At 53.3% G+C, this 23534-nt stretch overlaps 3 protein-coding genes across 3 annotated transcripts; 2 read left to right on the top strand and 1 right to left on the bottom strand.

Annotated features, from left to right (window-relative positions):
- Positions 1–2968: 2968 nt before the first annotated feature.
- Positions 2969–6255, top strand: CSUI_002510 (uncharacterized protein; the record flags this gene model as incomplete). Its single annotated transcript, XM_068062710.1, has 5 exons — positions 2969–3191; positions 3464–3545; positions 3996–4175; positions 4662–4877; positions 5425–6255. Coding segments are annotated over 5 exons (1530 nt in total), but the record flags the coding sequence as incomplete, so codon positions are not given.
- A 233-nt stretch (positions 6256–6488) lies between these two features.
- CSUI_002509 (rna recognition motif-containing protein) lies at positions 6489–13949 on the bottom strand. The gene is made up of 7 exons (XM_068062709.1): positions 11913–13949; positions 11226–11332; positions 10007–10634; positions 9449–9860; positions 8520–8645; positions 7001–8188; positions 6489–6560 (listed from the first exon to the last, which is right to left on the bottom strand). The coding sequence occupies exons 1-6, from the start codon at positions 13250–13252 to the stop codon at positions 7805–7807; spliced, it is 2997 nt and encodes a 998-aa protein (XP_067925316.1). The 5' UTR covers positions 13253–13949; the 3' UTR covers positions 6489–6560; positions 7001–7804.
- A 231-nt stretch (positions 13950–14180) lies between these two features.
- CSUI_002508 (uncharacterized protein) lies at positions 14181–23042 on the top strand. The gene is made up of 6 exons (XM_068062708.1): positions 14181–18297; positions 18726–18940; positions 19571–19790; positions 20415–20900; positions 21510–21635; positions 22231–23042. The coding sequence occupies exons 1-6, from the start codon at positions 15359–15361 to the stop codon at positions 22334–22336; spliced, it is 4092 nt and encodes a 1363-aa protein (XP_067925315.1). The 5' UTR covers positions 14181–15358; the 3' UTR covers positions 22337–23042.
- The last annotated feature ends 492 nt before the right edge of the window (positions 23043–23534 follow it).

Below are 23534 nucleotides of genomic sequence, written 5' to 3'. Positions count from 1 at the left end.
CGCCCGCAAGGTTGTGAACCTTCCTACAAGAGTCAGCCGTCTTGGCTGGTCACTGGAAGCAATCCCGGATGGAAATAACACAATCACGTCGGGAAGTGGCGTGGGACTCAGCAGCAAGAAAGAGGATAGGCGTCTCCTTACAACACAGGGAATCGACCGGGCAGCTTTGGGACATGGTGGGTGCTGGGAGTTAGCTCCTCGCGACATCCGCTGGCCTGCAAGACTCGGGCCTCTTAGTCAGGACAGGTCCCTAACTGTTTGTCCTTGTCCGGCTATCTCCTAAGTTTACCGTGCCCAGGCGGTGCCAGTCCATTTGTTTATACACACAGGACAACACGAAGAAATATCCGTGATGGAGGACGAACAGTCTCCCCAGTTTCAAAAACAGCCCACGGCTCGGTCCCTGGTAGGCCTTCCCGCTCATGAGCAGTTGCGGAACCACGTGGGAATGAGCAGTCGAAGTCCGCCCGAATGTTTCGCTGAAAAATCCGCTGGGACTGTGTGAAGGTCGTGCGGGAGCCCCGCTGTCTGTGCCCCACAAACCCTGTACTTTTTTTTGACAGGTCTCGAGAGAATTCAGTCAGAAAGCGATGGCCTACGAATCGGTGAGATTGCATACACTTCCCTTTGAGTATCTGTCCACCCCGGAGGGTCGGTTTACGGTGGGTGGGCACTTCTGCACTCCAGGTAGAAACCCGTTGGCGCGAGCTACGTGTCCTTTGCTTCCACTTCAAAGGAATAGCACGGGGACATGACTCCCGCCACCCTCAACAACAGTGGACAAATGCGGCACTCCGGGAACTCACTGCAAAAATCGGCGACCGCATGGAAATGCGGCGGCACCTCGGCATGGCCACCACGCCTCGTTCCGTCGCACGCAGATCACGTACTCATGTGCGGCATGCATTCGGCTGGTGACACTGCAGGAGCTGGTTAGACTCCGCGCGGCTGAGGATGTTGAAGCCAGGACAAGGGTGAAGATCGATCAGCTGCATACACAGCTAGACGAGCAACGGAGCAAATACGCGGCCCTCGAGCGAGATCACCAGGAGCTGAAAACCCTGTATGTTACTTCGAAGGATGACCTAGAACGCCGGTTACTCCAGCAAAAGTACCAGTATGAAGTAAGCGTGCCCGGATAGCCGACACGCTTTCTATAGACAGCCCTCACTGCCACTGCAGCGATCCTGTCAAACGAAGCGCTTCGAGTCAGGCGTCTCAACTCCCGAGGCGTTCCGAGTCTGTGCCTGCGCAAGTTGAGTGGTGCCGGTTTCGTTCTTGTCGCCACAAAAAGTGCATAGCCGTCCGGCAAAGCAGCCCTCCACAGGCGCGTGCGCATCATCTGGGCTGTCGCTCCCTGCGGATTCGTAACTGCTGTTGTGGCCAGTTCAACAGAGGGCCAACACCGCAGGAACGGTGCGATTGCCCGCCGAGTTCAGCGAAGCACCCGGAAGCAAAAGAATAGCACAGCTATCTTGGTGAACTCGCATTTCGCCGGCGCTGGTACTGTGGGCCAGAGATAAAAGAAAACAGAGCCAAGAACACTGACGAATCCGGTCGCTGCCGGAAGTTGCATTCACGGGGACATCGGGCTGAGAGTCTTTGGGTTCTCTTTCGTCGTAGGAGAAACTCAATAGGTTGAACCGACAGGTGGTGCAGCTGGAAGAAGGGGAACGGAACACCTCCGAACTAGAGAAGCAACTGCAAGAGCAGACTGCCGCCGCGCAAACTTGGAAGTAGGCGCCGAAGGACCGGTGTTAGATCCGACGCTTTTCCACCGCGCGTCATATACCAACTCTATAACAGAACGTCGCGGTCCCTCGGAGACTTGAATGGATGGAAGGCGGCTTCTGAGCGCCCGCTATGCCAGCTTGGAGTTGCTCGACAGAAAATTTCCCGTACCCGCTTTCTCCACCACGGCTTGGCTCTGCTTCTGGAAGGCCTCACCTTGCTGGAAGATTCTCCGTATTTCTGTCTACTGTATCCAGGAATATCATAGAGGCCTGCAATCTCATGCATCAGTTATCTTCTACCTCGTGCTCACTACTTCTCAGGTCACAGAATGCATCGTTACGGGATGAGTTAGACAGACTCGTGGAAGAGCAGAACAACAAGCAGCTGCAGAACAGCAAAGAACGCGAGCAGCTACGGGGTGAGGCAGCTGATGACAGGTGAAGAGCGTCTTCTGTGCAGGGGTGGTTTCGTCCTCGCAGCAGGTGCTTGCAGCCTGCAGCAGGGTTTGCCAGGCGACGCGATTCCCCAGAAGGTACTCTGGCACTGATAACAAGCAACAGCCGCCCCAAAGCACTGCCTGTCGTCGCTTCACGTCTTCGTCAGAACATCCAAACGTCTTTAGAACCACTTCGTCTCATGGGTGACTTCATTCTCCCACACCACAATCGCTCGAATTGAAAATACGACCACCGCTGTTGACTGATTACAGCCAGAGCTCGTGGTCCCTTCTGGTGTTCTGCAGAAGAGGCCAACCGGCACCAGGCTCTGATGATGGACTGCCAGTCCGAGAACGAGCGCCTTGTACGCGAGGTCGCAAAGCTGAAAAAGGAGTATGGCGGATGCCCGTGCCTCTAAAAGTCGCATATGCTCAGGTCCCGTTGTCGAGACAGACTACCACGCGCTGTCCCGAGCGCGGCGGTGGAAAGGATCCCGCCGTGTCCAAGAGTTGTCTGCTGCCGATTCTGTAACTGCATCCTTTGCCTGTTACTAGAAGCGGCTACGGGTGACCCCGGTTTTCTCGGAGAATGACACCGGCAATCTGACACTTGCCGTCTCGTAAAAGGTGACCGGTGGTTTCTTTCTGGTGACTCGTAGCTTCTGAGAGAGCAGTGGCACGGCGGGGACAGGTCACCCGGTTCTATCAGGGTTTCTTGCGGTCGCACCTGTTCATATCTGGACCATGAGCAGTGGAGTGGAGACCGCCCGCATCTGACATGTTCCCGCAGAATCGCAGCGTTCGAGACCACGCAGGAAACTAACTTAGGGCAGAGAGAAGCTGAAATCAGAGATCTTCGTCAGCAGGTGCGCGCAGCCGAAACCGAGGCACGCGAGGCCCAGAGACAAGCCAAGGAGGAGACGGAGGCATTGTCGCAACAGCTGGAACAGGCAGCACGGGAATATAAATTAAAACTGGATGACCTGCGGGAAGCGTTGGACCGACAACTTAAACAACTGCAGTAAGGACGCGCGCACACTTAGTGACCTACACGCACTCTGTTTTAAAACCCTGCGATCCCTTTTATCGTCGCGAGTCCGAAAGTGGCACTCTTCGCCCGCTAGGAGGAGCTTCAAGTGCTGAGTTCGTCGTCCGAAGTTAGGTGAGGCCGTGGCCTCCCAAATGTGTCCTTGGGGATTCCTGTTTCGCAGCCGTGTGGGTATAGATAGGTCCGAGACAGACTCTGGGTGCTGCGGACATTTGGTTGTTTTGGGTCGTGGTTCGAACAAACAGAACGACGGAAGCGGAGCTTCAACATCAGCGCAAGCACTACGAAGAAAACCTGGGGCGGTTGACACGAGAGACTGAAGACAAGGTTAGTCGTCTGCGCAAGATGCACTTCAACCGGGTCACAAGGCGCGCACCTAACTATGCTAAGAAGGAACTGCTTCAGTATTCTTTATATATACTGTATGTTAATACCATATGAGCGCCAGCCAGCCGAGCTGTATGACTAATTCAGTATCGTCCGCCTTGGCACACTTGCGAGAGCGGGATTGTTTCTCTCTGGAGGCTTTTTTAGCCCTGACGTGACATGAGCCGAACTACGGCCCAAGAGGAAGTACACAGCGGCCGGCCGCTTACTGGAGCCGAGAACTGCGCTGCTGTGGAGATGCAATTTCCCGGCATTACAGGATCTGTTTTCTTACGTTGATCGACCTTACGGGTAACTACGCACTGCGCGGCAGCTATTTCCCCGAAGCAGGGTGCACGCCGGCGCTGGAGCGGAGATGCCACACCGGTCTGTGGTCTGCTTTCTTGACAGATTAAGACGCTAGAGGCAGAAAAGCGAAGAGCGACCGAGGAGGCGGCCCGAGCTACTCTGCAACTCAAGCAAGAGGAGCAGCGGAATGCCACCGAGGTGGAAAGTCTCCAAGAACAATGCCAAAACCTGGCACTCCAGCACGCGAAGAGCATGGCCAAATGCGAACAACTGGCGAAGCAGGTCTGCCTTACTCTGGGAGAAAGGAGGGGCTCACTACGCAGCGACAGTTCCCTTGGGCCCATCACTCGGACGCCACAACTTATTGCCGAACTGTCTACTGGCTGATTAGGAAACGCTCAGGGGTCCTAGGCGGAAGTGGGGGTCCCGTGGCTGCGGTATCCTATTACGAGGCCGAACGGTAGTCGTTGTGTGCCACGTAGTACTCGACCCGCAACCCTCCTATCGTAGCGCCCGGAAACCAAGAAGGGCGAGGTTTGTAACACGCGGGAACAGGTAGTATTGACGCGGTTGAAGGCTGTCGCCTAGCTGTTCATCCCTTTCTTAGTGCGTGTGAAGACCGTTAAGAACTGGCGACAATAAGACGAAGTTGCTGTTGCGTGAACCCAAACCTCTCAAATACACGTTCGAGCACGCCGACAGTGTTGACACTTCCGCAAGCACCTATGGAACGAGAAACGTTTTCCGTTTTGACCTCCGCGACGGCAGGCTGAAGGTGTCCAATCTGACTGCGAACGCCGTTTGAACGAGTACGAGCGGCTCCGTGGTGATTTTAGTTCCCTTGAGGAGACGCACCGCGGCCTCCTAGTTGAGATGGAAGGGCTGAACAGAGCAAAAGAGCAAGCTGAAGCGGCAGTGGCGGAGCTCCGTCGACAACTGTTCACAGAACAGGAAAAGCGAGATCAGATGAGGCAGCAGATCGAGGTGAGAATAACTTTCCTTTTCGTTTGACTTGCCCGAGAGGGCGCCGCCTGCACAGTCGGACGTCTCGGCCAAACCTAGGGCCGATCGATACGAAAAGGCACCTCTGCGTGCAGGCAGCCGTTCAGTTAGACTGGTACCTGGTTAGCTTGGCTTCAGAATTGCTCTGGGCTACATCCTTGCCTGAAATGATTGAGGCTACTCGCTATTTAGGTCCATAGCTGGGTGGGTTACATCCTTGCCTAAAATGACTGAGGCTACTCACTATTTAGGTCCATAGCTGGGTACCTTGCCTTCAGCATTGCTCTGGACTATATATATGCCTCAGCTGGATGAGATTACACCCTCTCACAAGCTTAAGCGCCTGTGACCTGTCGGTTTGGCGAAAAAGTGTATAGCATAGGACAGCAATACTCTGCCGGTGGAAGAGTTCGCAAAAGTGTGGATCCGTATTGGCCTGTATCCCTTCCCTCGAGCACAGCAAATTAGTGGTGCGCCGAAATTCCGGCGGAGTAAAGGCGTCGATGTAAGGCTTGTCTGCTTCCTGCAGGCTGTCGAAGCCGATGCAAAAGACGCAGACCGTGCGAAGGAGGAGGCACAGCGTCAGTCGCGGGCAGTTGCAGCTGAACTTGCACACGCCAAAAAAGCAATCGCCGCGAAGCTCACTTCGGCAAAGAAAAAGGAAGAGAAGTTGAAGTCAAGTATGCGAGTGCTGTTGGACCGGACCAATCAAGTGATGACTGAACGAAACGGCCTCTGGCATACTCTGCTGAAAGTGAAAGACGACTACGGCGTTCACGCCAAGCAGATTGAGTCACAGGCTGCTGCCCGGCTTCGCCTTCCCACTTGCTGGGCAAGTCCGATTAATACCGGAAATTTGCCTTCGAACGCTACGGCTTATCCAGCGATGTCACAAGGCCCCACGCGCCTGCCATCTTTCGAACCAGTGGGTAACCCCGGTGCGTTACCGTCTCATAGAGTTTCTGGTTGCGCCTATGCTTCGGGGTTGCCCTTCTTTGAAGCAGCAGCTAATGCAGTATCCAACAACAGCGAAAGTTGGGGTCTCCAGGGCTCGGGCCCCGCACCAGGCGCCCTCCCCCCCCCAGATGCCATGGGGCCGGGCACAGCTATGAGCGCCCCCACTGGATCCAGCGCGTGGCTCCCGTCCACGCTGACAACCTCTGACTCCGCAGAAAAACATACCAGCGCTGGCCCACTTAATCAGGATGGTGCGCAGCTACCTGCAGTGGCGGGCTCCGGTTTCGTAGACGGAATCCTGACCGGACTGAACTTCGGCGACAGCTCTGGGAGCCCAATGCTGCCTCACAGCGAGACAGAGTGTCTTGGTGTCCCCAGTCTGTTCCCTGGCTACGACATGTAGAAGAAAGAAGCCACTGGCAGCGTCGATGCAGAGTGTACCCTAACAGGAAGTCTACTTGCAAAGTATTGGGCAGCAGGTAATGAAGCCTTAGGCAGCTCTCTCTGTCCGCTCGGGTAGCGGCGACGTCGACTCCACGTCGGCTTGCAAAAGGCGTCGGGGGCTGCAGCTGCTCCAAAGAATCGGGCAGGACTGGACGCACCGCCAAATGCTCCTTCATTTCGTCTACGAGTAGGGTGTAGTTGGGAGGGCCCTAGAAGGAATTGGAGTTGTTCGGTGTCTTTTGCTTGAACCGTCAGTGTGCCAAACTGCCATTGAAATGCGAGGCAGGAGGAGGACAGCATAACCGGGTCAAGAAGAGTCACAACAATGCTAGTTTCAGATATGGTTATCTCCGACTTGTCACACTGGCGCGAGTGTTCTCTCACGGGCCCGGCCAGTTTGCTTTTTCTGAAAGGTGCATCCGCGTAAAGACACTCCCCCCAGAGAGACTCAACTCAACGAGAGCCAGCAGCTGATAGAAACCTGAGAACGTATCGGGGGGTCACTCCCATGCAGGCCACCCGATTGAACCACAAGCCTGCGAGAACTCCTGAGCGGCCGCTAAACACTACGCCGGAAGCTGGTTCTTTTGAGCGGTAGTCACCGGTAACCCGAGTGAAGGGCCTAACTAGCTTTGGAAGCCTCAGTTACGTGCGTCCCGAGTGGAATTTCGCGTAGTTGCCAAAGTGACGCGGGCGCGACTCACGTTGCACTTTCTTTGTTTCGACGACCCGGGCTCTGACGGAGCATCCAATTTGATGCCAGGGTCTTCGTCAAACACATTGCCATCCGTCGTAGTCTAGGTGGTTAGGATACGCGGCTCTCACCCGCGCGACCCGGGTTCAAGTCCCGGCGACGGAACTTTTGCTCGCGCCTCCAGTTGTGGGGAATGCGGCATCACGGGCACCAGCCGACCATGGTAGTGGCCTACACACTTTGTGAGCGTTACAATTCCCCCTGCCGCGAAAGTCACGCCGAGGAGCGTTTCACGGCATCAATTGGGCATGCTGACTCAGCCGGACCGGTACACAATGGCACCGACGGCTGCGCAGACGGCCGCAGACCCCGACTAAAATTACAGCGCCCTGCCAGGGTCAGATATCTTCGTTGCTATCTATGTGCCATGAGAAAGGCACATGGTACCACGGGTTCGCTGCATTATGTCATGTAGACACAGCTTATGACGCACAATCAAGTGTCACTCAAGCGCAGGTCGTTCACCTCAAGGGTGCAGACTCAGACGGTGAAAAGCATCAAAGAGAGTGATCCCTGTCAAAAACACATCTCCGCATCGAGCACCGAACTCGGGGGCGCAGCGACCGACTCCCCTGATCGCCGATCGAACTCTCGCGCACACTTGGCTGCAGCATTTCCAATTGCGATTTGTGCTGCCCCCCATTGCAAACGGGGAAAATACTCGAGCCACGTGGAAATACTAAACTGCTGTCCTTTCCTCTTTTCAAGCCGTGAAAACACTGACTAATGCTGCGTGCCAGTCGAAGCCGAGTCACTAGTCAGAAAGCAGGTTCCGTATCTGAGCAGCTCTTACCCGTTCTTCTTCGTCATCGACAATACATTTCTGCCAGTCCGCCAGCTCTGGACGCTCCATAAGCTCTGCGAGGACCTCACGACCAAAATTCATTGACAGCCGTTCGCCTGGTACCCCACCCCTTTGTCTGCAGCCGTCTGCTGGGGCCCCCGAATGCTTTGGACTTGACTGTACATAGAGGAATCGTTCCACCAGTTGGCCGCTAGCAGTGCACAACCCCGGCAATTCGAGGTAGAAATAGGCTGTCTCTGTTCCTGGTGTCCGCGCTGCAAGGCCGGAAAAGGGCAGATCACCACGCTCTGACGGAAGCGTGTCTAAGCGCAACCCCGCTTTCTGTGCTTTCTTCTGGAGTTACAAGCACCAACACAAGAACAAGAAACTCTTTTCTGAACAGACATGATGGGACACTTGTCCGGCCCCCAGCGACCAGACTAAGCCAGGGGTCAGCCAGTACTGACCGGAAAGAAAAACTCTACGAGACACGGGTCAGCAGAACCCCGTGTCATCGGGACTGCCGATGTACTGCGGACCATGGCATTGGCAAGGAATCTCTTTTCGACACAGAGGCCGGTTCCACCACCTTGGTGGGCGCGTAGATGTTACCTGGCGTTGTACGTAGTGGGTGCGTAAGAAAAATCAAAGGTTACCCGCGGAAACGTCTGGTCCCGAAACTTACCTTGAAAAATTCGGCAGCCCGGAGCCCCTCAGCGCTGGTGCACGGGACGCACTGGACCTGAGTATGCATGGCCTTCGTGGCGCGCATAGGGACGTAGCGCTCGTAGACTATGCAGTCCAGATTTGCCTGCGTGAGCCCATTATTGTGCGAGACACAAGGCACAACACTACCACTCGGCTTCAAAGACGATTACCTACTCACACCTGCGGAGACAAAACCTTTTCATTTGAGTGCCTGAAGCTTTCAGAAAACATCGGAACGCATCGATTTCATCAGAAGGCTGCCACCTTCCTGCTTTGGTGTCCGAGACTGGGAACTCATACTCAGAACTATCTACGAACGCAGATGGTCTGTAAACAGTTGAGGTGCCGCAGGGGACGAAGCTACGCAGTCCTCCTGTTTTCTCATCCATGTAACATAGCGCTGCGCGGCTCCCAAGTTCTTCATGCCAGTTCTTGCTCGCTTGGAAGTGTATGGCAAGACCCGTACTGGAGATACAGTGTTTGTCGACCGGAACAACGATTCACACGGAGTACGCCCTATCAGTTTACAGTCAGAATAACTCCATGAACCAGTGAAGCGGACTCAGTTCTCCGATCAGCAGGTCGTTCAATGAGACGTTGCAGGACCCCGCTTCACAAGGAGCACAGATGACGACAAGGATGAACGCACGAGTGCGACCGAAGACCACCACTCAGTGGTCGCCTTTTCAGTAGAGATCGGGACGGACGCTACCCCGTTGTTAAGGAGGGGCGTCTTTTACAGTGACGCTTTTGAGGTTGGGAAAGCGATTTGTCCTGACTGATCCTCCAGTATATTCAGGCGAATATCAACGATGAAAACTCACGACTTAGGTGTCACTTGGTCCAGTTATATGCAGTCAGTTTCTGTGTAAGACAAACAGATAAAACTCTAAGGACTTTCCATACCTTGGTACGAAGGGCCGTTCTGAAAGCTGCAACGTGCTGCCCAATCTCCTTCCGCACTTCTTCGGATGCAAAAGCAACAGAGGGAAAGTGCGTGATCGGAATGATCAGGGCATGCAGCGGGTGTAGTCCACCCTTGGGCGCTGTAATATAGCAGGTGTCTCCCACAGTCGCCACAAGATGCTTTTCCACCTTGGGGTTTGCAAGGCAAAACCAGCATTCTGCATGCGGCCTCACTACAATAGAAGATCCCAGCTTGGAGCTTGCTGGTGTGCCGTCTTCCTTCTGCTGCTTATGGGCAAAGGGAATTTTCTCTCGCCAAAACGCAACAGTCAAAGTCCGATTACCCGCCTCCAGCTGTCCTGACGCTTCCACGGCTTTGGCAGCACCCTCTGGAGTGAAGTAGACGACAAAGCTGCAAGAAAGGAGACACAAACGCAGGAGGCAGACAAGATGAGGCTAGCAACTGAAGACAGAGATTGTGAAAGCGAACTGGATAGACAAGCGAAACGAACGGCGCTTACTGTCTAGACACTGCGGAAAGCCCTCGCGACGACTTACGCTTTGCCCGTGCCTCGACTCTGGTCCTCCGGATCTCGGGGAGCATACACGAATTTAACCTCCCCGAAGCCGTTCATAACTCTTTGAAGAGAGTGCTCCTCAACAGTGTACGGCAAGTTGCAAACACAGACAACACAGCATGGCCGCTGATGCCGATGAGGTTCTCTCCGAGGCCCGTAGGGCCGTTCACCTTCCGCTGGAGGAGGAGGAGGGGGAGGAGGAGGGGGTGGAGGGCCAGCCGGAGGTTCCTGTACACACCCAGCATCTTTCATTAAGAAGTGTACAAACCTCGTCATCTCCTCAGACGCGGAGACTTCCATCAGATTCAAGTCACGCGAGGGTATCCCCTTGTTGTCGCAGGATTTATGATGTTTTAGTGCGGGAGGTAGTAAGGCAGAGAAAGGATTTGACGTGGCGTTTGCTGGGAGCGCAAACAGCGCAGTTGCAGCTTCTTCTGGAGACGTAGCAGACGAATCTGAAGGGAAAACGTGACCGTCACTCTGGGCCAACAAAGGAGAGAGAGAGGCACGGAGATCATCCAGCGGAGTCAGTTGAAGAGCGTGGATGGGCTTCGCCTCGGGACGCTTCTCGCCCAGGACGCCCAAGCTAATGTACTTGCTCACGTATCCTGAACGCAAGAAGAAGAAAGCTCAGCCCGTTCACTCTCGCTTACCAGCCTCGCCGGAAGACTCAGACGCTCCTGTTTTCACAAGATTCACTGCGACAAAGCATGCTTACATACAAGTGCGTGAGTCGAAGCACATTTCTCTGCCCAGGAATCACGAGAACGGGGGCGAGGCGAGGGTACGACAAACCGCGATGCCCTATCGAATCCGATCACCATCACTTGCTGTGGAAGACTATTCCTAAGTGTGTTTGGTGCTTACAGTGTGAGGTGATCACTGGGAGATCTGAATTGCTTGTGCTGTCAATGGCAGTCCGGCTTCTCTTTCAGCGCCGTCGAGACGACAAGGTGCAGGCGCTCATGGTTTCAAGAGGCGTACGAAGTGGGTGAGGAAGAGACGCCGCAGCATAGGCAACAGAAACCATCTATCACCATATCACAGGAAATACGTGAACTGCGTGAATGCATGGATTCAGTGAACCACTGGACGCATACGTGGCAGTTGGCCACCAGCGCAAGCGCAACAAAACGTAGCTTCGACAACGATCGGGCTGACCTCAGGACAAGCCAGCTCTGTCGGTGTATTTTTCTTACCGAATCTCATACCGCGGAAAGGCGGTCGCTGATAGAAGAGACCGAGCGAGGCGGCGATCATATACCGAGGCTCGAGAAAAGCAGCTACACGAGCAACTGTCCTGCTGCTGGAGAAATGACAGGGACAAAGAAAAAGCGAACCACTACTACGAGATAACGGAGAAGATTTCCAGGGTCGGTATACAGTTGCCCGAGAGAGGGGCCAATAAGATGCACAGTCATCGAGATACTCTCTCAGTCACGGGTGTAAGATAATACACATGTATATGTATATATATACACGAAACAGCAACATTACCCTTGTATAACCCGGTCGCCAGAACAACTTAGGCATACCTATCTATCTATCTATCTACAGAACACCTCGGGCATATCTATCTATCTATCTACCTATCTATTTATCTATTTATACACGTAGATATGTTGGCCTCTATTTTGAGGCAAGGAACAGCAGGACAATATCGAGACAGCGACCGAGGATACAAATCCGTGATGGACAGGTCACCGGCAAGGTCGCTAACTGACCCCTTTGTTCTACGGAACTCAGAGAATGTTAACTACGTGTAGAGATATATCTCATTGAAGGCAACACCACAAGGCGAGAAGCACAGTGTACTCGCTTGACCAAAGGACCGGAAGGAAGAAGGCAGAAAGAAGAATATTTCAGACAACGGTACTCTTCCTCACCTCTTGGCACGCAGGTCATCAGGACACACATCAACCTTTTCGACGAGAGCTTTGAAATCCTCCAACATTTCAAACGCCTCTCCTTGCTGAAGTGGACCATTCTTATCTGTCTCCTTCGTTGTTACTCCGAGGGGCCAGAGACAAGAGATGAAGACGTCTATTCTCCCTCGCCACTCCCGTTCATTTGCCTGAGAAACAAGCTTCGCTAAGGCCGTCTTCGCGAGGTTTCCTTTGTTGACTAAACCATCAGGAGACTCCCGCGTCCTTAACGAGTCGCAAGAGTTCTGACAACAACTATAAGTGGTCTCAGCTCCCTGTTCTCCCGAGATCCTGATCACTCGACGACGTTTGCCTGAGCTTCCTCCTTCTTCGTTTTCTATGTCATTGCTATCTACCCCCCCCTCACCACAAGAGACTTGCCTGTCATCATTCTCTACTTCCTTTCTCTCTTTCTTTTCCTGTGGCTCAGAGGCACTCGTCACTTCGGTTGCTCCCTGGGGCTCTCCGTTCCGAGGAGGTTCTCCGCCTCCCTTAGCCGAGCGATCATCCTTCCACGGAGCTTCTTCGGACATACCAAAGAACGCAATCCTGAGACCGGCAATCTTCGCGAGCCCCGCGTTACCTAGCCAGAAAACATTTGTACAGATAGGAATAGGAGATGAACATACACCTAGTAGATTTTCGTTCGGGCCTCCTGTGCGTATCTCTGCGGTTTTGGAACTGGGATTCCCAGGGAGCTCTTGAAGACCACTGGCCGAGCCCAGAGTAGGCGTAGAAGGGGGGCACGTATCTACGTGAGTATTCTCTTCTTGTTTGACAAGGGGGGAGTTAGCGCCATTAGAACACTGCGACTCTCCAATTCTTGACGTTGAGGTGCCTACAGAGCCTGTGGAACGTGTGGATACAGAATCTGTAAGGAGACTTGAAATCTCTCTGTCAACCAAGAAAACAGGGAAAGGGAAAGATTCGGAGAGAGAACAGAGCTCCTCAAGCTTTTCAGAATGTGCTTTTCTTATGACATCACGTACGAAAACCTCATCGCTGATTTCTCCGTCTGAGAGATGTGTCTTCTCGTTGCCATCCTCAGCATGCTTCACGCCATTCCGATTATCTTTGAAAGCATGATCGTCAACGGGTTTGGGAGAAGAAGCGCCGCTGTCTTGTTCGGTCTTCACTGGGCTTTGGAGATCGATTCTATGGGAGAGGGGCCCGAAGAAACTCCCACAGCATACGAGAGCATCAAAAGGACCTTGTTTCTGTTGGATTTGTTTGGCGAAACGAGCAAGTAGAGGGAATGCCCCGCGGACATCGCCACAAAGGAGAAGTCGAGACAGTCCCATGATGTGCCCTCCGCTGTCGTCGAAGTGGGGTGCGTTGCAAGGGGGGTACAATGTGATTTCAACGACGCATTAAACTCGTGACAGGAGTAGGAAACAACACCTATCAGCGACGTCCATGTCTGCTCAAAGTCAATAGTAGAGAGGAAAGATGGTTTAGACAAAGAACCGTTTGGCGAGTACACAGGAAGACCAAGAAGTCTCTATGCAGGGAGAGAACCCTCCCTCGTGTTCGGGAAAAGGGGGACTGCCCGAAAGAGGTACTTCCATGGTAGGCGGCTCAGGTCTTAGGCTTGAGGTCGCAGACTCAGTTCACGGAGAAAGAAGTGGTCTGAGGAAGACAACGAGGAGAAAAAGGCCTTATCTGAAAAAACCAATTAAAATTCTCCCATGGCAGAGTCTGTCGCTGTATTGCCGGGGGTGGGTAACACAGTAGCAAGGTAACTGAAACTCGGGTTGCCGGCTGAAAAGAGTCTAGCGTGACAACGGCTTTTCCTCTTGGAGGAAAGAATCTTCTGGGGCTTAGGGCACACGCCCGTAGTGTTGCTTCTCTTGCCGCACTCGAGGGCCACTCGGGGCCTGGGACGGGAGTATGAGGGAGAAGAAAAGAGTGCTTAGTGTTACACATACAGCAACTGATGTGCTCGGAAAATAAACAGCAGAACAGGAGCGGAGTCACCGCCCTCTACACTTTTCTCCGTAGAACACTGTCGAATAATGCACTGCAGGACAACTCGCTAATGATGCTGTCTCCCCCCCTGCGGCCTGCTTCTCGTCCCAGCTGCCTGGCTGCCTTTCTCCTAGGCCAACTTTACGAGCATCTGGCACGGAGGGTAAATACCCGTTCGGCGACGACACCTAGCAGCACACCAAGCTCCAGGGCCGTTCTGGGGGACCATGACGATGAAAGATGAGTAGGAAGATGCAGTATGATAGCGAAGCAGGAAAGCGTGCTTGGGAAGAAAGAGATGTGGAGACAGCACAAGGCCACGATCGAGCACCTACTCCGATGTTCCTCCGCTGGGGTGTCCGTACGCCTGTCTCGGTTCCTGTCTTGTCAGCTATTTTCGGGTGCGCCTCTTTCCGGTCTTGAAACCTTTGAAATCTGTTTTGTCTCGACCTTGATAGCCGTATGATTCTCTCCTGGATCGGGCTGGTGAAGACGGCGCAAATCTCCCGTTGGGGCTGTCCATGGTCCTTAAGATGGGAATGTTGTGGCGCTTCCATATCCCGTTACTTATCAATGGTTAATCCAAATTTCGCAGCGGCGGTGTTGCTTCCTGCACCGCCTCAGCTCCTCCCTTCAGCTTTCCTCCTTCCACACATCTCTCTCCGACCCCTCCTCGGGTCCCGCCTTTCTTCTCGCTGTCGCTCCAACGTAACCACGCGCACACGCAGGTTTGACGATGTAACTCTCCAGTCTTGTGAGTCTCAGTTTGTGGTGTCTTTGCTATCCTCGAGCTAGCTACAGTAATCCGAATCTTCTTCTCTCCTCTCGAACGACGCGCATACTTTCAAGGCATCTGCAGCATTCTTCGCTCCAGGGGCAACAACCCTTCCAGTCATCCGTCAGTCTACTCTTTTGTCAACTGCCCCGTTCGCTGTCTCGCCCTCTCTTTCCTGCTGTTTCCTGTGTACTCCCTTCTCCATGTGGGATGGGTCTTGTATTTTCTCCTAGTATATCCCCTGCGTGCCTGGCCTTCTAGAAGGGTACTGGAGTGATTGATGGAGAGCCTTCTTCCTTGCTCCTCTCATCTTTCGTCACTCTGGCCTGGGGACTCCCACAGTTCAACACAATCACCACTTGCGTGTCTGCACTCGGCCAACTCGCGAGGGAGTCCCTATGTGCATTCTACCGTTCGCAAGTCGTGGACTTTTCATGCATCTCTCCTCCAAAGATAGTCCCATGATGTCTGATCGCGGAAGAAAAGGGCATTTGAGGAGAGCATGATACGTCTCTGTTTTATCAGAGGTCTCCGTGTGTGTCCGTAGTCACGGGCATCCCCCAGTCCAGTAACGTCCTGATATTGCGCACGCTCTGGATGCTTCAAGTGCGCGAGAAAACTTTCACGAAGGAGCGTTGGGTAGCCTCACAGCAGGAAAGAGAAGATGACCGGTGTTTCACCCGATTTCCGCTCTGGGCTTCGACCCATTGTCAAGTCATCAAGAGTCTTGTCAACATCGTATAGGCAAGAAGGAGAAGGAAACTGCATGAAGACCTCGAACCAGAGACAAGCAATGTATACAACTCCCAAGAACAGAATCTTTCCCCAGCTAGCTTCTTCGTCTTCGTCCCACAGTTGTCATACTACCTTAGATGCCATCTCCCCTCTTGATCCCTCTTTGCCTCATGAGTCTTCTCAACCTTCGTCGGTCTCTCCCGGTCACCGCCACGGTGTTCCCCTGCAAACATGTGCGTCTTCTGTCTTTCCTGATTCTCCTCGAATCCTCTTGTATTTTCAAGTTCTTGTTTGGTTTTGCTTGCTTTCCCTTCCCATTGACGGGGTAGTATCAGTAGTGCTTTCAGGTAGGGGTGGAGCGCCTTCCATAGGAAATGCCCGGACAGTAGATAGCTTTGTTTCAACGGCAGGTCTACTTCAACCCTTGCAGATGGTAGCCCCGTCTCTTGCCCCGCTGAGCTCGTCTTGTCCTTTGAAGCACTTGAGACTTCTGGTGACAAGGGAATCAGAAGAGGCAATAGACGACCACCACCACAGTAACTCCGAGAGAAAGAGAGAAAGGAAGGAGGATGACAGCGTCTCTTCTCTTTCATCATGCGATCGTACTCCCGGCGTAGTGGTCACGATTCTACCCTCACGAGGAGAGGGCCTTTCTTCCTTCCATCATCTCGATACGCTCCAACCTGCGTCCTCCTCTACTATGCCTCCAACCCCGTCCATCTTCTCACTTCTGAATGGTCCCCCGTCATCTCTTTCAGCCTCTTCTTCTGCTTCTTCTTCTTCTGTTCAGTCAGCCCCGTCCTCGCCGTTGTTTGTTCTGGATGTTTCGCCGTCGGGTGAGCCGGCCCACTCCCAGTCTCTAGTCTCTTCTTCTCTGTCTTCGCACTTGCCGGGATGTCGTTCGACTCCCTCCTCAAATTTCATTCCTTCTTCTTCTGTACTGGCAGGCACAGCTGCTGCGGCATGTTGCTGCGATGCCCTAGTCCTTCCTCTCTCGTATGCCCACTTAGGTTATCCGTTGTCACTGCTCAAGCAAGAACTTCCTCAGCTTCTTTTCTTCTCAACAGCCCTGCAGCAGCAGCTAAATCTTTGTCAATTGAAGGATACCTTAGCGGCCAACGCATGCGCACCGATGTCTGCTGTGAGCACGCCTATGCCTCCTCTCGTTGTACCGGCGTCCTCCGGGGGATCTTTGGCGCGTGCATCAGTTCAACAAGGCGCAGTAGCAGAAGGCCACGGCAACGCGATCCCTAGAATAGACGGACAAGCAACGCCAGCGGCACCTCCAGCTACCCCTGAGAGGCTCAGAGCGGGGATGTTCGGTGCGCCACATGTATCACCTGCCAACCTTGCTTGTAGGAAGAAGCCTCTTATTGTCTTTGTGACCGATTTCAAATCTTCCGGTGCCGGTGATGCTTCAGGCGCGACCGCGAGCTCCACAGGAGCAACTACTCCTCCTGTCTCCGATTTAGTAGTTCTCTCTCTTGACACACCGGAGCCTGTTGCGCTCCAAGTCGCGTCTGCTCCAGGTGTCGCGGCAGACCGCACTCAAGAAAACGCTCCTGAGAAAGACAAGCCCCGTTGGCGGGGGAGCCACCGCTGGAATAAGAGGCTTGGAATGAAGTCGGCCCCTACTGAACAAGTAAGTGGGGGCGCGGGGGACGAACACCGCCTTGCAGCTCTTGCAGTCCGGAATGTCTTGGATGCTGTTTGGCGAGATGTGCAGTTCGATGTGGAGATGAGCAAAGAGGGGCACAGAGGGGCACAGGGGACAGGCGCGAGGAATCAGAAGACTAGCAGTAAGGAAGGCGAAGCTTCTGCTTCTTTTGATAGACAAGCAAGAAATATCAGTAGCGGCGAAGCTACAGAAAAAGTTGAGAAGCCAGCCCACGCTCCAGCAACGACAACCCAACAAGGTCAGGAAGAGACGAAGACCTCACCGTCTGGTGGTGAAACAAGGGAGCCAAGCACGCGAAGAGATGATCTTCCACCTGAGGGGGCGCCTGGCTCATCAGATGGGATGGGCGACCGTCAAATGACAAAAGCGGGTGAAACGACTCCTGTATCGGAGAAAAACAAAGCGGCAGAAGACGGAGACGCGCCACAAGAAGAGAAGACGTGGCTCGCCCTTAGTTCCTTGTATTCTGTCTATGTTGTTCTGATCCCCCCTCTCGGAGCAGAAGGCAGCCCTGCTCACGAGAACGAGATGAAAGGAGAAAAAACAGACCCGCGTTCGGTCCTCTCCCAACAGATTCGGCATGTCATACAAGGTATCATCAGTAGGTTTCGGAGAGACGAGTTGAACGCTGTAAACCCCTGGGTGGGCAACGACGCTTGTACGATGCCAGGAAGACCAAAGGCAGGCAACAAGCAGCCTCACAAGGCCAGTCACGAACCGTCATGCGAAGCGGAAGAGCAGAAGAATGTGTCATCTGCCAGTACGCACCTGCAACTGCCTATACAATCCACGGAGAGCGCAAAGGGAAATCAGGGGACGAAGGATCGCTGTCTCCTTCCATCACTTCTACTACTACGCAGCCTGCCGTTGGTGGCGGAGACGTGTTATGGAGCGCTCAATGACATTGCCACAGGCCATACCTTCAAGACTTCTTTTCTACGCCGGTACGGGAGAAAGGAGACTGGAGGGGAAGGGGAAGAAGAAGAAGGGGCTGAAGAGGAGGGAAGGAGTCGACACGAGGATGGTCTACGAAGTGTGCAGGATGTAGCGGCTGTAGCTGGAGAAGTCTCCAGGAGAGCGGTTGAGGGAGTTGTGAGGATGCTGAAGAAAGACGACCTGAGCGGTGCATCAGGGAGAAGAATTTCTTGGGCTTTCGACGTCCACCGGATTAAAGAAGCAACTAAACAAAGGTGGGGGCCGCAGCAGCGTCTTTTTTTTTAGTGCTTGCCTAAGACGGATGCCTACCCATCCCCGGCTGTGCACATGTGTATGGCTGCAGCAATAGTCAACAGGTAGCGGCAGCTTCCATACTGCCATGTACTGCGTTACTACTTTCTCTTCATCGGGGTGTACGACTACAAAGCCACGGATGCTTTCCAAAGAAGTATATAGCAAGGTTACGGGCCATCTCGAGACGTCTATGTGTGCACCTGTGTGTACCGTTGAGTGAACCCCCGACCCCGGGAAGCAAAGCTCGCATCGGTGTGAGCTGTGCCAGTCGACCTTTGGCTCAGGTTTCCATCTCTGCTAGGCCATCTGCACTTATACCAGAGTAGCTCGACCGGGTGCTGATGGAACGATTCTTGTTTTTCCGTGTCTGGTGTTTGACTCATTCTAGGTTTGAACTACTACTTCAGTTGCAGCCTCCCGCTTTCCACGTTGGTTTTTCTCCCACCTTTCCGTCGATAGCCTCGCAACTCTTTCACGCGGCTTTGCATTTCTTCGACGCTGCGGCGGCGCAGGGGGCGAAGAAACGCTTCTGGGGGGGAGCCGAGCCTGACAGTCAGCTGACAGCTCAGACTCGAGGAGAGCTTGAAAATGAGCTAGCGAGGAGTAAGCCCGCACAGCAGGAGGGGCCGCTACATGGCCACAAGGAGTTACAGTGCTGGAAGGCAACAGCCCGCATCAACATTTCAAGCAGAAAAACCGAGAAGCCAGACAAGTTCATTTGGTGCCTCCTGAGTGGCCCTCTGGCTCAGGTTTCATCACTGCTACAAACTAGGCCATCTATACTTGCACCAGCGTGGCTCGACGTGGAGCGGGTGGAGCGATTCTTGTTTTTCTGTGTCCGGTGTCTGACTCATTCCCGCTGACTTGGCTCTGTTACTTCTGTCACCATAACCTCGGACAATCTAGCTCAACGCCTCCATCGTCTTTTCTTGAATATTGATTCTGACTCCATGGGTATCTTCCCGCCGCGAGGCAGTATGTAACTTGCAACCGGTCGCTATGCCCGCTGCGAATTTTCTATACTGCAAGACTTGTTGCTGTTTTCTACGAGTGGGGCTCCTTTTGCTTCTGCGCCCTCGGATGGAGAAATGTGGACTGTCTCTCGTAAGAAATCGGATGCTAGCCTAATAGTTTAGTCCGAATCTCGTGATACGGGCTGCATCGGTATGCGGTCCAATCAGACACCGCTGGGATATCCGTGTTTATCTGCTGACCTTGGGCGCGTGCCCGCAGGCCTCGCTCCACGCTATTCGCTGCAGCTCAATGCTCTGCGGGCGGAGGCTGTTCGCCAGTTTCGCGAACGTATCCGAGAACTGCAGCGGGGACAAGTTCTTGCTCTAGAAAAGCTTGTCATGGCTCAACGCCAGCAGCCTCCTATGTTCCAGAGGGACGCAGGGGGTGCACAGCCGGAGCAAGCACATTCAGGGGTACTAAGTTACCGCCGTTTTTCACGGTAAGTCATTACGTCAGAACAGGTTTTCCCTGGGTCTGAGTTTCTCATCGCGACGTTAACCTCCTGAAGAGGCGTATTGCTGCCCGGTGGTCGCCATCTCTTGGCTCGGGGCCTCTCGAGTAAGCTCACTCGCCTCCGGTAGCTGCGCCAAAAAGTCGTGTTTTCAGTCACATTGGTAATCAATCTGATCTGACACCGTACCCTCTAGCTAGGAGATGCTTTTCTCCTTAGTGACGCTTCAGCACGAAGAGGAATGAAAAAGACGTGCTGTCTTCTTTTCCACTCATTGCTATCTTAGTATGCACAAGACAAGGGCAGACACATACTTCCAGCCAGAAACTATAAGAAGTAGAGTATCCTTGTCCTTCAGTCCTGGTGAAGGGCATCTTACTGAAAACCCCGGGGGCAAGGAAGATGGCGCAGTGGAGGCTATGGCACTCTCTCGAACAGCCCCTGTGGCTACTGCTTTCTTTTCTAACTCTGACAGGAATGGAAACTTTCGTCATATTTTGCTGGCTATCCGAGTGGTATACCCGTCTTGAACCTGCGGGAGTAGCTAGCTCTGTGAAACGGACCTGCTGTGGCCCTCACCACCGTTTGTGCGAGTGCCTACTTTTGTCGCAGCCTTGTCCAAGGTCTACTAAAGGAGGCAGGAATCTCTTTCCTCTCCGAACTTCGGCTTTTCCATAAAAACTTTTCCCCGTCCCTCCTACGGTGTTTGACCGGTTCTGCCCGTCGTGTCCCCTGGAGCGGAGTGCAAAGTTCGTCGGTTGAAGGACGGCAGCACCAAAGGCTTCTCGATGTCCTGCGGGAAGTAGCAGGTTCTGTTTTGCAGCAGCAGCAACTCCTGTTGACGGAGTACGCCGGTGGCTTACAAGGGGGATTATGGAGCTCAAGTGCTGTGGGGAGCTGGGTCACAGAGACGCTGGCTGAAGCCAAGGAGAAGTTCTCAGAGAGTCGTCCAGTCCAGGCCGCGGTCAGGGCAATGAGGCATGCAGAGGAAAATCACGAGGTCGTGCGAAGGATGGTAGCGTGGTGGAGAAACAGGAAGCCGATCGAGGTGTCTCTTCAGTATGTTAGCCCTACTGCATTCGGGCTCAGCAACGTCAAGTCAGTCGGGCAGGAGTCACAACTTTCTCTGTCTTACAAAGGCCTGTCGCCGTTCTGGTGTTACGGCATATCAATCTTTGTACTTCATCCAGATTGCTCTAGCTTAAACAGAAATCCAACAACCAACAGAAGTCGGCACCACAGGCTGCGCTGTAAAATAGCGAAACAAAGAAGACGCGATCTGAGAGAAAGTAAAAAGTGTTTCATTCACACAGGCTAACCCGCGAGGGCGCGAAAAAAAGGCAACACCAGATAGGTATTGAGTCGTAAGAAAATTATCAATGACAATATGTGAGACGTGTACGCAGCAGGCTGGGGGAATTCTCCTTTATGCGAAGCTTTTTAGCTTCGGAATCTTGAGGCAGCGCGCCGGTGGACGCGAAATGGTCTGAGCTGGGCTGCGTCCATGTGCTCCATTGTTCTCAAGTGAATCCATCGCTTCAATGCACGGGATACGTAGACTTGTCCACATGTTACCCGCTTAGAGCAAGCCGAACGTGAAAGTCTTTGAAATAGTCGGAAGCCCGTTTCCCCATAGTTATCGTGAATCCTCGGCTCCCTGCAAACCGCATCGTTTTGCTTTGAGTTCGCCTCTCTACTGTATCGCAGACGCGAAGTGGGACTGTCTCCTTCCGAGGTGGCGTACGCGGGAAGCCACGGCTCTCTAAAGACAAAAATCAGAAAGCTATGGAGTGGCGCGCGAGCCGCTGGCTCTTCAGCCTCCTCGGGTGCACCGTAAGTTCTTCACTTTGGTTCCGTGCCAATTCAGGTTCTTGTCCTTAACGGCTAGAATGGTAGCCCCTTGTGCATTTTTAGTTCTCGTACAAGTTGAAGTGAACGACCTGTACCCGCCATCGGGTTCTATGCTGGTGGTACTGAGTATGAATGCCGAGAAGCAAACCAGAAATACAGAGACCTTCGCTTCTCTCTCAGCACGGTAGCATGCACCACTTCGAGAAAGCCTCCTCTAGAAACCTACAAGCTGAGGCTCCTTTTGCGGCTAGCAAAGCGTGCAGACAGCGGGGGTTTCTGGGACACTTTTAGCTTAACAGATCAGTGGAAGAGTCGAACGCGCTTAAGCCTATCCTGAACATTCCGACAGGCTTTTCCCGGGTGGCGTACAACTTCTTTTCTTCATCTTGTGACAGATTCTGTCATACGCCGGGAACATGCACGGAGAAAGTCGGCCTGGTCGATCACCCGTTCAGACTGTTATGCTCTCTCAGAAATATGTTTCTCTAGTGTATTGTCGACTGTCCCGCTGCGACAAGGCTTTCCGCGGCGCAGGACTGAGGTGTGTGCGCTATGCTGCTTTCTGTTGTCTCTGCAGCGCTTTGGACGAAGCCCTCGAGAAGAGCGGTGGCTCGTCGCTTTTACCAGACCTCTCACTGCTCTCATCACTCATGGTTTACGGTCCGCAAAGCGGGAACTCTTAGTGCTGCCACGAAGTCTTCATTCTGAAAGACAGGGCTGCCATCACGTGGCGTATGCTTAAGCACAGCGCCCCTGTAGATTATTGCATTGATGGTTTACCTGGGAGCGTGGCCCTCGTGAGTCTGAGCTTCTGGTATAGTCGAAAGGTGCGCGTTATGTGCAGTCGCTGTGAGTTTTTCTGATGACATGGAGAGTGACCTTCTCCTCGGGTGAAGTTTGCCCTGAATTTGAAGAGAGATAGAGCACATTTGGGTATTTTTTCCTGACTGGACAGCGATCTCGAGCAAGAATACATGCTTTTTCCTACCTTTCCATCGCTCGACATGAAAGAAATTTCCGGCAGTCTGCGAAGCCCGCCAAAATCGAAGTACATGGCGAACTGTGGCTCTTTCAGCAATGACAGTAACAAATTCCCGGCTCCTGTTCTCTTGTGAATCTGAGAGTTCAGAAGGGGGGAACCTATGAACTCTCGGTTAATGCGTCTTTCAGGCGCCCATAGCATCTTTCGTCCCGCAACAGTCATGAGTGTACGAGTTCTGACTGGCCGAGGAGAGGACGTCTAGCGCTTGTTCAACTCCATTACCGTCCCCCGTTGTAGAAAATTCGGGAAAAGGCGGGTTGTTCGCTAGCGGTAGACGGGCGTGCCAGTCGGACATACTTGACAAAGAAGCTACTCTTGGACAGCCTTACCGTCCATTTTTCTCGCACGATCCGTGCAACAGGAGCAGATTCCACTCCACGGCAACAGTCTCGCGGCCATATGCTTTGCTCACATCCTCCTTTTCTGAAAATGCAAGCTTGTGTGTCGGCGCAGCATCAGGAAGTAGTGTTCCACTGAGTATTATACCACGACGGCGAAAGTTCATCCAGAGCATTAGTGTGTCCTTTTGGAGCTTAACACAAAGGGATCCCACTTTGATCTCGGACTCTACCGTACTATGGGTACCCAACAGTGGCAAGGCTCTACCAGAAACGGTACACACACTGTCCATAAGAAGCGCGGTAGCATCCATCAAGCAAATTCGGGGACGTATTCGAGCGGATACACACAGCGCGGACATGCGCTATCGCTGTGATTCGGAATTACTGTCTATGTCACTTCCTTTATGGGGAACTGTGGAGTTACAACCTCGTCGGGAGCCTAAGTCCAAAGCAGATCCGCACGATCTTTGCCTTAATGGAAACAGTCACGGAAAGCGC

Source organism: Cystoisospora suis (assembly GCF_002600585.1).
Source record: "Cystoisospora suis strain Wien I chromosome Unknown contig_1048, whole genome shotgun sequence".
Classification (NCBI taxonomy): domain Eukaryota; phylum Apicomplexa; class Conoidasida; order Eucoccidiorida; family Sarcocystidae; genus Cystoisospora; species Cystoisospora suis.
The sequence above is the reverse complement of the archived record's forward strand: the minus strand, read 5'-3'. Positions and strand labels throughout refer to the sequence as shown.

What these genes read in the sequence shown, in the direction of transcription:
- CSUI_002509 (XM_068062709.1), bottom strand. Translation starts at nt 13,252, where the DNA reads ATGGGACTGTCTCGACTTCTCCTTTGTGGCGATGTCCGCGGGGCATTC. An exon ending in AGTCGAGGCACGGGCAAAGC is followed by an intron (nt 9,861 to 10,006) that starts GTAAGTCGTCGC and finishes CCTTTCTTGCAG; the next exon opens with CTTTGTCGTCTACTTCACTC. An exon ending in GGGCTGCCGAATTTTTCAAG is followed by an intron (nt 8,189 to 8,519) that starts GTAAGTTTCGGG and finishes TTGTAACTCCAG; the next exon opens with AAGAAAGCACAGAAAGCGGG.
- CSUI_002508 (XM_068062708.1), top strand. Translation starts at nt 15,359, where the DNA reads ATGACCGGTGTTTCACCCGATTTCCGCTCTGGGCTTCGACCCATTGTC. An exon ending in TTCGGGCTCAGCAACGTCAA is followed by an intron (nt 20,901 to 21,509) that starts GTCAGTCGGGCA and finishes ACTGTATCGCAG; the next exon opens with ACGCGAAGTGGGACTGTCTC. An exon ending in TCAGCCTCCTCGGGTGCACC is followed by an intron (nt 21,636 to 22,230) that starts GTAAGTTCTTCA and finishes TTGTCTCTGCAG; the next exon opens with CGCTTTGGACGAAGCCCTCG.